The 16,629-nt window shown below is 56.2% G+C and overlaps 4 protein-coding genes across 4 annotated transcripts; 2 read left to right on the top strand and 2 right to left on the bottom strand.

Annotated features, from left to right (window-relative positions):
• Positions 1-956: 956 nt before the first annotated feature.
• SETTUDRAFT_180799 (uncharacterized protein) lies at positions 957-2,703 on the bottom strand (the record flags this gene model as incomplete). Its single annotated transcript, XM_008031418.1, has 3 exons — positions 957-1,294; positions 1,349-1,971; positions 2,024-2,703. The coding sequence occupies 3 exons, from the start codon at positions 2,701-2,703 to the stop codon at positions 957-959; spliced, it is 1,641 nt and encodes a 546-aa protein (XP_008029609.1).
• Positions 2,704-7,792: 5,089 nt separating this feature from the next.
• Positions 7,793-10,288, bottom strand: SETTUDRAFT_120809 (uncharacterized protein). Its single transcript, XM_008031419.1, has 6 exons — positions 9,916-10,288; positions 9,781-9,859; positions 9,609-9,727; positions 8,915-9,559; positions 8,710-8,862; positions 7,793-8,557 (listed from the first exon to the last, which is right to left on the bottom strand). Exons 1-6 carry the CDS (start codon positions 10,138-10,140, stop codon positions 7,871-7,873), a joined length of 1,908 nt encoding a protein of 635 aa, XP_008029610.1. The 5' UTR covers positions 10,141-10,288; the 3' UTR covers positions 7,793-7,870.
• Positions 10,289-10,486: 198 nt separating this feature from the next.
• On the top strand, positions 10,487-11,442 carry SETTUDRAFT_180801 (uncharacterized protein). Its single transcript, XM_008031420.1, has 2 exons — positions 10,487-10,825; positions 10,875-11,442. Exons 1-2 carry the CDS (start codon positions 10,511-10,513, stop codon positions 11,361-11,363), a joined length of 804 nt encoding a protein of 267 aa, XP_008029611.1. The 5' UTR covers positions 10,487-10,510; the 3' UTR covers positions 11,364-11,442.
• Positions 11,443-11,775: 333 nt separating this feature from the next.
• SETTUDRAFT_120813 (uncharacterized protein) lies at positions 11,776-16,184 on the top strand (the record flags this gene model as incomplete). Its single annotated transcript, XM_008031421.1, has 6 exons — positions 11,776-14,484; positions 14,536-14,816; positions 14,846-15,050; positions 15,103-15,282; positions 15,336-15,802; positions 15,912-16,184. 6 exons carry the CDS (start codon positions 11,776-11,778, stop codon positions 15,943-15,945), a joined length of 3,876 nt encoding a protein of 1,291 aa, XP_008029612.1. The 3' UTR covers positions 15,946-16,184.
• Positions 16,185-16,629: the final 445 nt, after the last annotated feature.

Genomic DNA, 16,629 nt, shown 5'->3' on the forward strand with positions numbered 1-16,629 from the left:
TGTTTTTTTTTTTTTTTTTTTTTTTTTTTTTAGTTCAGGGCAAAAACACGTACATATGCAGAAGAAGAAATGCCCATCACACACACCCACACACACACACACCCACCCTTATCTGATCCGTCGTTGGATGGGAATATAATACAGTACAGTACAGTAGTCGATAAGTAGCCGCCATGAAGAGAGAGAGAGAGAGAGAGAGAGAGAGAGAGGTATGGCTCTATTGCGGACAGAAAAAGCAAGTGGGCGAAAATGGACCACACCCTTCATTTACCTGTGTGATCAGCATATGCGTAATGTCATGTGGGCTACTCTGTCCACTTTTCCATCCCATGGCCCAAAGCGGAAGTGATTGACGGGTGAGAACTTGTCCTGGCGGCTGGCATGACTGGGGGTAGGGACGGTGTGTGCCATGGGCGAACATGTTTCCACGGCCCATTTTGGGACAAGAGAGTGAGAGAGCACGTCAGATATGAGCGGCATATTTTTTTTGTGTGTGTGTGTGTGTGTTTTTGCAATGTCAAAGAATATTGTTGATTGTTTAAGATTATACAGGGAATCGAAGGATAATGTACCAGTACCAATATTGCTGATGGAAAAAAAAGAAGGAGACAAAGTTTTCAGCAACCAAGAAAAAAAAAAGAAGACAACAAGAAAGAACACAAAAGTGGTGTAAATCGCCTGCTTTACCGAGTGTTGTCGTCATGAGAATCAAGGGAAAAGGGCCGCCGGGAAAAAAAATACATACATGAAGCGAGACTGGTATCGCTGCCAAGCGAAGAATAAATAAAGACAAGAAAAACAAAGGAGAAATTCGGTGGTTCGTCATGTCATGAATCCAGTCGAGAAACCATACATCCATAGCCATTTTTGGTTTAGTAAGACATAGTCGCTGGGAGGGTGGCAACACCTGAAACGCCAAATGTAAGCCCAAATCAGGAACAAATTGGTCGCCTCGGTCAAAATTGGTTGTTGGGGTGCTCTTCGCTGTGCTGGCTTGCATTTTCCATGACTTCTCCGAGAGTAGTGCCGACGGCAGAATACGAGTCGTTATGCGCAGAATCGTTGGGCAGATACGAGTTGGGAAAAGATGACAAGTGGTGGGGGGCACTCATTTGAGGCATGGAGAAACTCGACGTCACGAGCGGTGAGCCGGAGAAGGACGGAAAGTGGGCAGTTTGTGGTGTTGAGCTGTTGCGCTGAGGCGTAAAGTTGCTGAGCTCGATGCGGCGAGGAACGCCGTTGGAGAAGGAACGGAGTCTGTTGCCGTTGGACCCAAAACCTGGTACGGGGGAGTCTAGGGTTTGTTAGACGGTATCCAATTGCGAGGCAAAGGGCAAATCAGACTTACATGAGTATCCAATGCCATACGGCATCATGGAGCTCGAATAAGCACGCGAGCCGTCCTGGTGGCTATCGGCCGTGCCGGTGTGATCGTTCACACTAGTGTAGCTCATGCTAGTCCGCAACGGCGACTGCAGCGACTCTGCGCGACTCCTGGAAATGCGATCGGCATGCAGCGAGAGGCGAGGTATGCTGTGGCTGGCAGCGTATGCCGGCGATGAGCTCACAGGCATCGAGAAGGGGTTGGATGTTCTGGGGCTAGTGTCAAGCGGCGCAGAATGGAACCCAAAGGGCGACGCTTCGTGGGCCGATACAGGCGAGATGGCATCTGTCGCTGATTGCGGCGGCGTGAAGGAAAATCCGCCGAAAGCAGGGCTGATGCCCGTGGGTGAGATGTGGGAGTCGAGCGGCCCTCGCCGGAAAGTGTCTATGCTCAGCGGCCGCATCAAGTTGCCGTCTGCATAGCCTGGGGTATAGGGCGCAGGCGATGCAAGAGGTGTGCCGAGCCCCCCGTGCGAGCCCCCAAAGGGTGCATGCATCGCCGAAGCCATGTCGAAATCATCCGGCAACGCCCGAGACCTCATCATGCGCTCACGGTCGTCGCTTGTGAGACGCTTGAGCTTCGCTCGCCTACCGAAAAAATTAGTCTTGTTTGTAACAAACGACTAGCCACTACACATACCTGTTCTGGAACCAGACTTGCACTTGGCGGGGGCTGAGGCCGGGGATTTCCCGAGCCAACCGCTCACGGTGAGCGGCATCGGGGTGCGCTTGACGAGCAAACTCGCTCATGAGGAAGCGAGTTTGGTTGTGCGTCAACCTGAACCTCTTCATCTTTCGCTTCGCCGCGCGGATCTCTGCGGCCGACATTGGTGGCCTGTCCTCGTCCTTGCAGTCGTCGTCGCCGCAGTCATCCTTGTCGTCGAGGAAGAGCTCGTCTTCTTGGTCGTGGTCCTGCTCCTCGCTCTTTACTACGCTGACACCATCGTTTGTCGAGGGGGGAGTGAGGCGAGAGATTGGGCTGGTGGGAGCCGAGCCACCAAATGTCACGTTGGGAACGTCGTGCTGCTCCATCTCGTCAAGACCTGATGGTGTCGAAGTTCCGTTGCTGAGTTGGTTCTTGCTGTCGAGCAGATAAGGAAAGCTCTTGTGTGATCGCATCGATGGTCTCTTCATATCATAGTTGTGTGCAGAGACTTCGGCATGAAGCATGGCCATGTCGTTGTCTGAATGTGGCGGCGTGTTCGCTAGAGTCCTGACGCCTGTGGATTGCCATTCGTTGTCTGTAGCAGATGCACCGTACGCAGACATGTGCGGCGAGCTTGGTGGAGACAAAGGAATGAGAAAGTTTCCGTCAACCATTGGTGCTTTTGGGGGGGGGGGAACTGGTGTTGGGGAGTTTGCGGTAAATGTACTTGTTCACGCTGAGGCCTTGGTCAGCTTGGAGACTACACCCACCCACACACACACGCTGCTCACCTGAATGCCTCGGTTCCCTAGAGGGCCGTTCAGCAGTGTAGACAGTGAGTAGTCCACAAAGAGTAAAGATCCGAAGAACCTTGTGGCAAGTAGTCGATCAATACCCGGTTCTTATTGCGGGGTCCGTTGGCGGGTGATCAGCAACAATGTGTAGGTTGTCGCAATGACTTTATGCCGATCCAGCGGATACAAAAGCTTGATGGATGCGAGTTGTGACTCTTCCACACAAGCAATCGGTCGAGATTGTTGTGGTGGTAGCGGTGATGGTGGATATACGACTCCGTGATGTCGCACCTTTTGGGGAGTGATGGAGGTGAGGGTGAGATTGGGTGCTGTCAAGTAGTGGACGACAGCGTGATTCCCAAGAAGGAAGGAGAAGAAGTAGTAGTAGTAGTAAAGAAAATAGACGGCAGACCGTTTGGGTAGATAGTGGAAGGGGTGAGGTAGTGGTGGTGGTGGTGGTGATGATGGGCGGCGGGGCGACTTGCTCTAATAGAGAAAAGGGCGTCGTTCCCCGGGGATCAACGAATGCGAGAGGGCTTTTTTGTGAAAGAGGGCCCAGGAACGGTCGGAGGCTATATCAGCAATGGCCGCAGGGGAGGGGAACAGATCATTCGAACGCAAAGGCTTGACGGGAGACTAATGTCGACGATCCGGATAAAATCGTGGATAAGGAAAGGGCAGAAGACGGGGGTGGGTGCAAGCATGCATGGACAGAGGTCCTTCTTAGGGAAACGAGATATCCTACGAGGAACCTGGAGGCAGCTTGTTACACGACAAGAAGCGTGACTAACGTCGAGGCTAGCAGACACCCCCCCCCCCCAAGGAGCACCAGGGCCGCACAGGGATACGGTAGGTCGGGACGTGGGCCTACAACGCAGGAGAGACGGGGCGGGAACGAGCGAATCGAAGGGCTCTGGATCAGGTGTGCTTGCATTGCCAGGGTGGCCCTACCCTCGAAGCAGAAGGGGAGCGAGCGGTGCGTGAACATGGTGGGCTGCAGGCTCCCATGCTTAGAGCGTTGGTCCGTGTAGAGAAAATGGCCGACGAGCGCGGACTGATGCGTGGCGTCAAGCGGTTGATGGTCGAGGCAGGTGGCGGCGCCATTATTGGCCAAATGCGATGCGGGAGCTCCAAGGAACCCGCAGCAAGAGGCGACGGGGATGCTACAGGGCTCGGCAACGCTTGCACGCACACGGCCGGTTGCGGGGTGGTCGTTGTCAATGCTGGGCTGCTTGGGGGGGGGGGGGGGTCTGGGTGCTGGGTGCTGGTGGTGCTGCTTTAGCCTGGCGCGGCGGGCGGGCGAGGTGGTGTGGTAGCATGGTACGTCGGGAGTAGCGTGGTAGCAGCAGCAGCTGGTAGCGGCTGGTAACGGTAGTTGTTGTCGGACGCTTGGAGCCAGTGAGCCAGCGAGCCAGCGACGAGCCGGGCTCCATGGGCCCCCTCCCCTCGCATGCCATGGCGGGCCCATGACCATGTGCTAAGTATACCTCAGCGAGCCGCCGCCGGTGGTGGTGGAGGTGGAGGAGGAGGTGGTGGTGGTGGTGCTGGCAGCGTATCTGTCGACGTCGACGTCGATGTCGATGCGCACACCCATACACAGGCGCGCACCCACCCACTCTCGCACTCGGCACCCACGCAGCCTTGGGACACAAGCAAGGGAGCTTGGCCTGTGCCGGGCAGCGCGCCAAGGGGGGGTGGTGGGGTGCTCAATCACCCACCCACCTACTACCCATACCCACCCACACCACACACACACACGCACACACACACACACACGCAGGCGCCATGGGCCGGTGGCTTTGCAGTGCGTGATTCTGGCAGCTGTCAAGTGTCCCACGGTCCGCAAATTGCGTATGCGTCAGGAACGCGCTGCATCAGCCTTGCGTTGCCATGGCATGGCATGGCGTGCCCGTGCCAGCGCCTGTGTGGGTGGAGAGAGCCGCCTATGGCGCGGCGGGCCAGATGCATGAACAAGACCCAAGACCAACCGCCGTGGATGCTTCTGCCAGCCGTGCGTGCCTCCCATTGACGGGGTGCAGCTAGCCGCATGGTGGCTGCCGGTAGCAGACGGACTGACTGACGGACTGCAGGGCGCAGTGGGCGGCGGAGGAGTGTCTGGGGGTGGTGGTGGAGGTGAGGTGGAGGGTGGCGGGCGGAGATGTCTCTGGTCGTGGTCGCAGGAGTGTTAGTGGCCGTGTTCGAGTTGGTACTAGCGGCAGTGGCAGTGGCAGTGGTGGTGATGATGATGGTGGTGGGTAGCGGGCATGGAGTGGATAGTGATAGTGGGTAGTGTCGTGATGGATGTGGTGGTGGTGTGGAGAGTGTGGGCGAGCGGCTAGCAGGCACAGGCACAGGCAGGCACAGGCAGCCAGCCAGCAGCCAGCAGCAGCGCAAAAAAGATCTGGCTGGCCTACCAGCGATCTAACGGCCAAAAGCTCGGCCCGCGCCGGGAAAAAAAAGCTGGAATGGACAAGAAAAAAGAAAGAGACGACGTCGCGTGTTTCTGGAAGCCGGTTCTTGGGCGCTGTCGTGGCCGTCGTGGTGCGACGCGTGTAACACTGATAGGCTTGTTGCTGCCGGCACTTTGGGGGGAGAATGGGTACGGAGATGGGAGGGGGGGGGACGGCGGCGGCGGCGGCGGCGGCATGACAGCGGACCAGCCAGCTCGCCGTCGCTGGTGGCTCGCTCGCTCGTGCTCGCACTCGCAACCAAACCTGTCAGTCGGGCTGGCGGGCGGGCGGGGGGGCGGTGAAACTGGCTCATGATGGCGTGGTGCAGCCGTGTCTTGTGTCGCTGATGGCGAGGCTGCGACAGGCGGCGGCGGCGGGCGGCGTGCGTACGGCGGTGCAGAGTCGTGTGGGTGAGTGAATGAGCGTGCGTGCGGTGCGGCGGCCTCTGCAGGGAAAAACGCGCGATGCGCAAGCCACCCTTGCCTGCGCCGTGCCGTCGTGATCGACATTGCCCGTGTTCAAAGCAGATGAACGACGTCTCTAGCCGATGCCGCACTCGACACACACAGACACACACACACACACACACCACACACACCACTCTCCCTCTCCCTCGCTCCCTCGCTCCCTCGCTCTCATCATCCATCGCCCCGCCGCCGCCGCCGAATCCGCCCACCATCCGACGTACATACACACTATTCCTGCCTACTTGGACACCCAGCCATGTACTACACCCAATGTACATGCTCCCCCTCCCTCTGCCGCAGCCACTCCTCCACCACCACCCACTGCCGTGCTTTGCGTTTCTCCCCAGTTGAAGCACCTAGCTGACCACCAGCGTTTGGGTCGTCTGGCTTGTTTCGCCCCAGAAAAGTGCTCGACGGGGCCCGCCCACGCCATGCACGGCATTCCCACGCACGCCCGCCTCGAAAAGTCGCACCCCTCCACTTCCCAAACACCGCCAAGCCCGCCTGGCTGGCGGATGGGTGCGGGTTTCGAAATGACAGGAGCACCGCCAGACGAGCGAAACCGCGGAATTTGCAGCGGGCCACTGGCGCCGCCGCCCTTGGGCGTAGGTTTGATGAGCGCATGGGTGCCATGGCCATGGCTCTTTGTCGGCACCACATGCCCGTCTCTCTTTCATCATCGTCATGCTATCCGTCTGTCCCTCTCCACTTGTTTTTTTTTCCCTCTCCTCCCTTGCCTGGCCCCAAATACCATGCATTGCAACACGTGACCTGTGCCATCCCGTTGCGTCCGGAAACCTGTGTCTGGACCCAATCGCTTTTGCCGTCGTCGTTTGCAACTTGTCAGGGACTCGTGTCACGGCACCCGTGTGTTCCCTTGCCCCAACCCTCCTCCCTCGTATCCCTCCTCCCCTCCCCCCCCGGTCAAGCTGCGAAAACAAGGCAAGAAAAAGAAAGACAAAAATGTGGAAGCTGAAAAAGAAAGAAGAGGAAAGGAAAAAAAACACGCCTCGGACGCTCGTCGAACGGTCGTGTCAGGTAGCACAGGTCCCTTCATTTCGGAACCATGTACCATGATTCCATGTCCGTGGATCGGTCGTGCTGACCAACCATGCCTCCCTCCCTCTCTCCCTCTCTGACTGACCCTTCACCCTCACCCTCACCCACACCCACACATACATGCCCTCTCTCCCCTTCCTTCCCTCCCTCCCTCCCTCCCATCCTTCCAACACAGCCTGGAAAATAACACAGCCCCACCCCCGGGCCGGGCGACTGCATAGCTGGTCATGATCTCATTTCTCGCCCGCCTCAAAACAGCGTCAGGCTTATGACAGGGACAAAAACTCCCGACAGAGTTTGCCTGCCTGGCTACCTGGGGCCTTGCCTTGCCTTGCCTTGTCTCTCTCTTCTTTTTTTTCTTCTTTTTTCGGGTTCCATCTTCGTCATCGTCATGATAACAAGTCATGGCCATACACACCTATGTTACTACGTACACAACCACCCCCGTCTCTGACTGCTTATGCTTACCCTCTTCCCACCCCCCGGGAAACGGGGTACATGGCTCCCCCCCCCCACGCGTCTTTCCGCTATATTGTGCCAGCTGCTTGCTATCCATCGTCTGAATTCCCTTTCATCTCCATGATGGCCCTGCGCAGTGCACGCCCTCGCCCCGCCAATCGTGTGGCGCTTGCACACACACACACACAGACACACACACAGACACACAAAGGCGCCGCCGCCGTTGGCCACGGCTTTGTGCCGTTGTTCAGGCTATCAAATCCCCTCATCAGATCTATCGATATGCTGCGAGTGGTCCGGGAACAAACCGCCCCAGCCCAGCCCAGCCCAGACCCCCCTCCCCCCCCCTCTCTTACAACCCATGTTTTTTTTACCTTTCCTCCTCTCCGTCTTTTCGCTTGCATATTCGCTTACAGACATGTATCCGATCGAGGCAAGGGAAGGGAAGGGAAGGGGGGGGGAAGGAGGAGCGCCGCCGCCGCAAACGCTCCCCCATACTGCACGCCAACGCAAAAGGAAAAGCTCGTCGTCGTCGTCGTCTCGAAAGCCGTCGATAATTCATAAATATGCCTAACTGCTTTCAGGCCCCCCCTGTCGCTAGTACTACATTACCTAGGCCGTCGAATCCCCCGTCACTTGACCATGTTGGCCGGCCCGCTGCTCCTCGACGCTCTGATGCTCGCCCTGCGGAACTGACCCCTGGTCATCCGAACCAGTGGGTGCAACCTCAAGGCCCGCCGCAGCACCACCAGCAGCAGCCTCAGTGCATGAGCTGGCCGGCTGAAGAGCCTCGAGACTTTTGCCAGGCTCCATCCGGTCAAACCACACCAGCTGCTTCTTGGACGCCAGACGAAGCCCTCGCCACACATGGCTCGCCTTTTGCTCCTCGAGCTGCCGCTTCTCCTCGTCGCCCTCGGCCATGTCCATGTCCAGCTCCGTCATCTTGACCCTCTTGCTATACCACTCTGCGCTCGGCACGTTGAACCTGTCGCTCTGCCGCAGCTGCGAAAGCCCCTTTTCCGCCTCGTTGTTGTACAGAAATTCAAACATAGTGGGCACGCCCATGGGCCTGGCTGCCTTCTTGCTGACCACGGCCTTCTGCGCCCCAGACTTGGCCTGCTGAAAGTCCCTGGTCGGCACCCTCTCTCGGGTGAACGGTTGGCAGTTCTCCATCTTCCACCTTACCCAGTTCTTGTCGCGCGACAGCACCGTGTCCACCATGCGGTAGTAGAATTTGCCATCGGGTCCTTCCTGCAGGTAATTTGCAATGGCCGTCTTGATGCCCAATGCCCACTCGGTCTGTGCTTTGTCGTCAGCCGAGATAGATGATGACCACGACAGAATCGGTTGCAGTTGCAGTAGCCAACAATCAACCACAAAAAAACAGTTGGCAGGCCTGACCTGTGTGATCAAAAACAGACAGTAGCGAGAAAATCCCGCCCACCACTTACCTTTTCCGTCCCCAGTGTAAAGTGATACTGCATTGCCTTTTGCGCATTCTGGTAAAACGCCTTGCTCTTGGACTTTTCGGTTAATGTGAGCAAGAAGTCGATCAGGATCAGTGCTTGGACCAGGATGTGCCGCTGGAAGGCGACGTCGCTCAGCTGGAAATTGATCAGTCATAGCGCAGGGTCGATAGTGGCTCCCTTGCCTTACCTCGAGTCTGAACAGATCGCGGCTCGTCAGGTACTTGGGATTGTACGAGTTGGCAAACGCGTCGTACTCATCTCCCTCTCGTGATTTGGGCCCTTTTTTCCGCTCGCTGTCGCCAGCTTGGATCACCTTGGGCACCTCTTTGAACTTTGCTAGCGTCGCTTCTAGACCCTTTTGAAACTCTCTAAAATTGTCTTCTTCGAAAAGTCTTGGTGGGTTCGAGAAAGAGTGTTGCAGCGACCAGAACACAGGGTACAGCGTGTCGACATCCAGAGTCGCCCGTTTCGTCGTCGCGTCCTTGGCCTTGTCGCTGTCGCTGTCGCCTGCCTGGGGTATCCTGTCCTCGCCCTTTGCCTCGTCCTTGACCGCCGTTGTGGCTTCGTCCACATCCACCTGCATAGCCTCATCCGCCTCCGCCTCGTCGTCTGCCGCCGTATTTGATTCCTTCAGAAAGTCCTCAAATGTCGTTACATTTTCCACATGGAAATTTCCCCGTAGATTGACCGAACTTTTGTCGCCCAGGGGAAAGCTCTGAAACATGAAGATGTAGACACGCCCGCAAAACACCGGGTCCTCGGCACGCGACAAACGCCGAAGAAGCTCATTGCATAGTCGCAAAATGACCAGGTCCTTGTTTTTCGAGTTGATCTGCTCGTTGAGTCAGTCTGACAATCAATTGCCTCAAAAATAACCTTACCGCAATAATCGTCTCTCTCCTCGACTCGAGAAAGTTGAAGACGACCCGACATCCCGAGATGGACTGGCTGTCGAGAAGCTCTTCAATCAGAAGCAGGACAAGCTGTGGAGAGCATAGATCTGGGGGGGCTGTCAGACGTCGGCCGCAGAGTCGGTAGGGGTATACAAGATACCTCGATCTCCGCAGTACTGCAGGATGTCGAGTAGATTCCAAATCGTCACAAACGCCGGCTCCTCGATACGAGTGGACCCCTAGACATGTAAGCAGCTGTTGCGGCACTCGGACGAGAAGACGGGCAACGACTGACAAGATTGGCGTAGAAGACGCTCTTAGCCGCACTCTCGACTGCAAGCGTGCGCACTTCTTTCCCTCCCTCGATTTCGCCCAGAAGCGGCTCGCCCTCGGGCACCAGCTCCGATACCTGCAGTGGAGGGTCGATCGAAGCAACCTGCTTGACAATGCGCGCGCGCCGCAACAGATGGTCTAGTCTAGGTGCGACGGCATCTGCGGGAAGCACAGCGGGCACCGCCATTGAGGAGAAGATGGGTCGCAGCAGTCTTCAGTCACGGGCCGGGAAAAAGCGGTGATGCAACAGTGCGTGCTGGCCACCGTGTAGCAGCCGGGGCGGGCGAGAGGTGGCCTGATTAACGGCGATGTAACTTGAGCGGTGAGGGAGTCGGGCAGGGTGTTAGTATGTCAAGTTTGTGTCCTGGGAGCAAGAATGAAACTGTGCATCGACCATGGAGCTGGTCGCTTGCTTGAATAAAGTTGCGCCACAAGCCGGCTAGCGTCATCGGCCCGTGCGTGTGGCTGAACGCGTCAAGCGCGTCGCGCTCCATGTGCGCCTGCCTGCGCCTGACACTTTGCACACCCCCGCAGCGGATACAGCCCAGCATCACACAATGGCTTCAGCGAGCCCCCGCGCGCACCATGACGACTTTGACGATGACCTCGACGACATCCTCAAGGATGTGGTGGCCCCCACCCGCGTTGTTCAGTCGACCGAGAAACCCGTGCAGCCAGAGCCGTGGAGCAATAAGAAGACCAGCAGCAAAGACGCCGATGCCGCCTTGGGTGTCGACGAGGATATCGTCATCACGAAGAAGCGCCAGCCTGCGCCCAAGCTCGACGACCAGCGACTGCTGTCTGATCCTGGCATTCCTCGTCTGCGTAGGATCGCAAAGGACCGCCTGCGGTTCAAGGGAAAAGGACACGAGGTATGCACCAGCCGGCCTCTTGCACAATTCATTCTAAACCAGACCACAGTATGGAGACATTGCCCGCATGCTGAACATGTATCAACTCTGGCTCGACGACCTGTATCCTCGCGCCAAGTTTGCAGATGCCCTGGCCATTATCGAAAAGGTCGGACACACCAAGCGCATGCACATTATGCGAAAAGACTGGATAGACGAAGGGAAGCCACGGCGTGCTGCGGAGCCGGACAGCGACGACGACATGGGTGAAGATACGGCTCAGCAAAGCACAGAAGCCATGGACGGCATACAGAGCGGTTCCGGACATATGTCCGAACACCAAGAGCACGTGCAAGAGCCAGCAGTGCATTCAGCCGAGCAGACAACAAGCGGAGACCCCGACGACGACGAGCTGGACGCTCTGCTGGCAGAAAGTGAACAGCAACCTAGTACCACAGTCCAACAGACGCTGCCCACACGGCCCATGCCCGTGCCGGAGGATGATCCTTTTGCAGACGAGATGGAAGCCATGGCGGACATGGAAGAAATGTGGGATTGAGCGCCTGTACGCGTCAGCTTTACCATTTGAATTGCATAGCGAGGCGTTTTGAGGGACTTGTATGAGTTATGATAGCAACACACATATCAGGGTCCATGTTGAATAATTGACAGCGCCGACACATTGGTAGCCCAGGCCATGGCCATTTAACGCATGTATCTGAACCAGTCCCTAAGCAGCATCCGTATTTCATGGGGAATGTTCATGTGTGCTGGAAAAAAGATACAGCTTCTGGTGGCCATAGCCGTGCATCGTGTTCGTGCACCGGTGCTGCATGATGGTGGGGGAAGGAGCTCCGCCCCGCGACCCATCATTCCCTGCGAGGCTTGGCGTTTGGTCAACGTCATCTATTTTCTCCTGCGCACCACGAGAACAACAGGCACTCAACCACATTCGCTCTCGACCCGCGGATATGGAGACCTTGTCGGGGAAGCTGGAGGAGCTGCGGCTGAGCAGCAGCCAGCTCGAGCAAGACGCAGGCTACATAGACTCAATAGCCGGCAAGCAACGACCACCCAAGCGCCAACGGAAAACCAAAGAGGCCATCAAACAGGAGCTCGAGCAAGAGTTTCTGACGCCTTCGAGGTCGTTCAACACGCAGTGGCTCAATCGGCTCCAGCAGCGATGGGAGGCGCCCACCAACTACCACAGCTTGTTTCAGATCGCCCCGACTCAAACCCGCACCATCATCCGCTTCACACGCGAAGGCCTAGAAGGCCGCGTCACCGGGTACAAGGAAGTCACAGTACCCGCAAACTCTGCAACGGCAAAAAACTCTACCTCTCTGCTCAGGAAGCCTGCGAATAGAGCCGAATTTGTTCGTGGCGCAGCCGGCTTCTTTCCCTTTGCCCCCGGCGGCCTGGACGGCGTCGAGGCAATCGCCGCCATTGAAGATCAGGCAATTCAGCAGCACGAAAATGCCGACGGGAACAAGGCTCGAGGCCTCGACCGGGTCATCAATTTCAGCGCTGAAGGCGGCCTCCTCGAGGTTCCCCCTGGCTTTACACGTGGCCTAGACTTGCAGAAGAAACAAAGCACGGATAACAGCATTGCCCAAGAGGTGGAAGAAACGCTAGGAGAAGCTCCCGCTCCTGTTGGTGAGACGGGAGTCGACCAAGAGGATGTTGACAACACTGGCGCGGACGGCATTGACGTACCTGAAGACGGCCAGACTCCCGGAGAAGAAGAAATCGACGCTCTCTTGCCCGTCGAGTTCCCTGCACTCGCCCCTCATGGCCCCCTTGCCATGGGTACAGGAAGAAAGGCTGGGCGAGAATGGGCTCATATGGTTGACATTAACCGCGACATTACCAACTTCCGGGAGCTCGTGCCGGAAATGGCCCGGGAGTACCCCTTTGAGCTGGACACGTTCCAGAAAGAAGCAGTCTATCATCTTGAAAACGGCGATTCCGTCTTTGTAGCTGCACACACGTCTGCTGGCAAGACTGTGGTCGCAGAGTATGCAATTGCGCTCGCCGCCAAGCACATGACCAAAGCCATCTACACTTCTCCCATCAAGGCTCTGAGCAACCAAAAGTTTCGCGACTTTCGTCAAACCTTTGACGATGTTGGCATTCTTACAGGAGATGTGCAGATCAAGCCCGAAGCCAGCTGTCTCATCATGACCACTGAGATTCTCCGCAGCATGTTGTACCGTGGCGCTGACTTGATCCGAGACGTCGAGTTTGTCATCTTCGATGAAGTTCACTATGTCAATGACCTGGAGCGTGGCGTTGTATGGGAAGAGGTCATTATCATGCTTCCAGAACACGTGACACTGATCCTGCTCTCCGCTACCGTCCCAAACACATACGAGTTCGCATCCTGGGTAGGCCGTACAAAGAAAAAGGATATTTACGTCATATCCACACCGAAGCGGCCCATTCCTCTGGAGCACTATCTCTGGGCTGGCAAGAACATTCACAAGATTGTCACTGCAGACAAGAAATTCATCGACAACGGCTGGAAAGAGGCCAACGACATTCTCTCTGGAAAAGACAAGGTCAAAGCACCAGCCGCAAGCGATGCACAGGCTGGCAGAGGCAGCGGTGGTCGCGGTGGCCCGCCTGGTAGGGGAGGCCAGAATCAACGAGGAAGAGGGCAACAAGGAGGCGGTAGAGGGGGAGCACCCCGCGGTGGCGGTCCACCGGCAGCCAGAGGTCGTGGAAACATTGCAAGGACAGGTCGTGGCGGGGGCCGCACCACGGCTGCACAAGACCGCAACATCTGGGTGCATCTGATTCAGTACCTTCGAACCAAGGATCTGTTGCCGGCCTGCATATTTGTCTTTTCGAAAAAGCGCTGCGAGGAAAACGCGGATGCGCTGTCCAACATTGACTACTGCACTGCTGCGGAGAAGAGCGCGATTCATATGACGATTGAAAAGTCATTGGCTAGATTGAGCCGTGAAGACCGAGAACTCCCCCAGATCAAGCGCCTGAGGGAGCTGCTCAGTCGAGGCATTGCAGTTCACCATGGCGGCATGCTGCCCATTGTCAAAGAGGTGGTAGAGATTCTCTTTGCCAAAACGCTCGTCAAGGTCCTCTTTGCAACGGAAACCTTTGCCATGGGCCTCAACCTCCCCACCAGGACGGTCGTCTTTTCGGGATTCCGAAAGCATGACGGAAGAGAGTTCCGTGACCTGCTTCCGGGTGAATACACACAAATGGCCGGTCGTGCAGGACGTCGAGGCCTTGATACTGTTGGGACAGTGATCATCTGCGCGCCTGGCGCCGACGAGGCACCGCCAGCAGCAAGGTTGCGCCAAATGATGCTTGGTGAACCCACCAAGCTGCGGTCACAGTTCCGACTCACGTACAACATGATGCTCAACCTGCTGCGCGTAGAAGCATTGAAGATTGAGGAAATGATCAAGCGAAGCTTCAGCGAGAATGCGACCCAGGCATTGCTACCCGAGCATCAGGGTAAGGTCAAGCTCTCTGAAGCTGAATTGGAGAAGATCAAACGCGAACCCTGCGAAATCTGCGATGTCGATCTCGAGGCCTGCCATCAATCCTGCGAGGACTACAAGAGATTAACCAATGAAATGCACCTGAGCCTTCTAATCAACCCTATCGGCCGGCGAGTTCCTAGTAAGAATCGCCTGATTGTTTACAAAAAGGTACTGGGCTCGCTGAAGCACTTAGAGATCGATGGAGCCTAACGTTATTAGGACAACATACGCACGGCAGGGATGCTGATGCAGGATGGCACGAGTAAAGGGCATGAGCCGACAGTCAAGGTCTTGGAAGTTGCGCAGCACCAGGATCGTAAGCCTGACGACTTATTGCCCTATCTCGGTCCTTTTGCGCAGCTGTACCGGAAGCTACCGAATAATCCCAAGGATCTGATTCTCAAGACGGCTTTTGTCCCCTTGAATGATATTGAATGCTTTACCAAGACGACCATTGATGTTCCAGAGTCTGTGCAGAATCTGAACCGAAAAAAAGGCAAGTATTAGATGCAATGCAAGGGCGGCACAGGGCTAACTCTGGGCAAGATACCCTGAAACTGGCCCAAGACCAGTTTCTGCCCTTGTGCGGGTCATGGGACTACGAGGACTGGGACGAGTATGATTACAGTCGCATCAAGAGTCTAAAGTTCCGAGAACTAGAAGAGGCTCGCAAAAGGGAGGGCCAGAATGCGGTTAGCAAAATGTGCTTGAATTGTCCGAACTTCCTAAAACATGTAAGACTTGCCAGCAGCGCGAAGCTGCATATGCAGAGACTAATGGCTGCAGTTTGCCATGGAGCATGACCAGTGGCTGATCAAGGAAAACATCCACGCTCTCCGACAACTCATGTCAGACCAGAATCTGCAGCTCCTACCCGACTACGAGCAGCGCATACAGGTGCTCAAAGACCTCGGCTTCGTCGACGAGGGCTCGCGCGTAGAGCTGAAGGGCAAGGTAGCATGCGAGGTATGCCCGTCGCCTACCGCAGCACGATTGAGTCATGTACTGACGGCGTTCAGATCCACTCAGCCGACGAGCTAGTCCTAACCGAGCTTGTTTTGGAAAACGTACTCGCCGAGTATGAGCCCGAGGAAATAGTTGCATTGCTCTCGGCCTTTGTTTTCCAGGAAAAGACCGATGTGGAGCCTACGCTGACAGCGAGCCTGGAACGTGGCGTGGCCAAGATTGTCCAAATCTCAGAAAAGGTCAACGATATCCAGACTAAACACCAAGTCATTCTGTCGGCCGACGACTCGAACGATTTTGTCAGCAAGCCCCGCTTTGGCATGGTCGAGGTTGTGTACGAATGGGCGCGCGGCATGTCATTCAACCGTATAACGGATCTGACGGACGTCATGGAAGGCACAATCGTCCGCGTCATCACCCGACTTGATGAGACGTGTCGTGAGGTCAAAAACGCTGCTCGCATCATCGGGGATCCCACGCTGTTCCAGAAGATGGGGTCGTGCCAGGAACTCATCAAACGGTATTTGCATCTCTTGCTGCGGCATCCAGTGCCGAAGTCCGGCGGCCTGCCCTACGGCTGGGTGCGCGCACGATTGGGTTGTGCTCGGCTGACGAATTTTGTGAAACAGGGACATTTGCAATTGTGCCAGCTTGTACCTGTAATAGCATGCCCCAGCATGCACGCGTTTCCAGGAGCAAGGCGGGGTGACGACGTGGGTATCCCGGCGCGTCGACCACGGCAGGGCTTCCAGCGTGTTTCAGACGTGTGTTTTGGCGAAAGCATGGATCGTAGCCGCAACAAGGAACATCTTCCTCACCCGACTCGTGCTGACGAGACGGGAAGAAAAACATCCGGAAAAAAATGTCCATTAGGATCGACGAACCTTGTCCTCGCTTAACGTATGTGGCAAGCGAGCGCCGCAGGCAAGCGAGCGCCGCACCCCACCAAACCTGCGCACCTCTATAAGCCTGTAGTTCCACCACAATATAGTTGTTTTACTACATATTAACATAATAGATTAAGCAGTACCTAGAGTATCTTTCTTGCACGTACGCGAGTTATGGCCAGTCTCTCTGCACCTACTACAGCGCGCCAAAGCCTGGCGGCTAACACCTAATCGCTCTCCTCTCTGACGCTCTTCATGAGCAATCTGCTGATTAGCCTCGCGCTGAGCGAGTAGATCCTCTCCAGCTCCCTTTGTAAGTACTCCTCGCTTCTGTATCCGCTTTTCTTACGCTGCCTACGCTTTGTTGCTGCCTCATTTAGCCCTCTCAAGGCTGGCGAGCTGATCGCGCAATTAGCTCAGCCGAGAGCAATCATTATCTCTGCTCCCTTCTTAAGCTGGG

The sequence above is a fragment of the Exserohilum turcica genome (genome assembly GCF_000359705.1).
Source record: "Exserohilum turcica Et28A unplaced genomic scaffold SETTUscaffold_6, whole genome shotgun sequence".
Classification (NCBI taxonomy): domain Eukaryota; kingdom Fungi; phylum Ascomycota; class Dothideomycetes; order Pleosporales; family Pleosporaceae; genus Exserohilum; species Exserohilum turcicum.

Coding starts and splice junctions, on each gene's coding strand:
- SETTUDRAFT_120809 (XM_008031419.1), bottom strand. CDS start 10,140: ATGGCGGTGCCCGCTGTGCTTCCCGCAGATGCCGTCGCACCTAGACTA. Junction 8,863..8,914: donor GCGATCTGTTCAGACTCGAG/GTAAGGCAAGGG, acceptor ATCAATTTCCAG/CTGAGCGACGTCGCCTTCCA. Junction 8,558..8,709: donor TTACACTGGGGACGGAAAAG/GTAAGTGGTGGG, acceptor GACAAAGCACAG/ACCGAGTGGGCATTGGGCAT.
- SETTUDRAFT_180801 (XM_008031420.1), top strand. CDS start 10,511: ATGGCTTCAGCGAGCCCCCGCGCGCACCATGACGACTTTGACGATGAC. Junction 10,826..10,874: donor TCAAGGGAAAAGGACACGAG/GTATGCACCAGC, acceptor ACCAGACCACAG/TATGGAGACATTGCCCGCAT.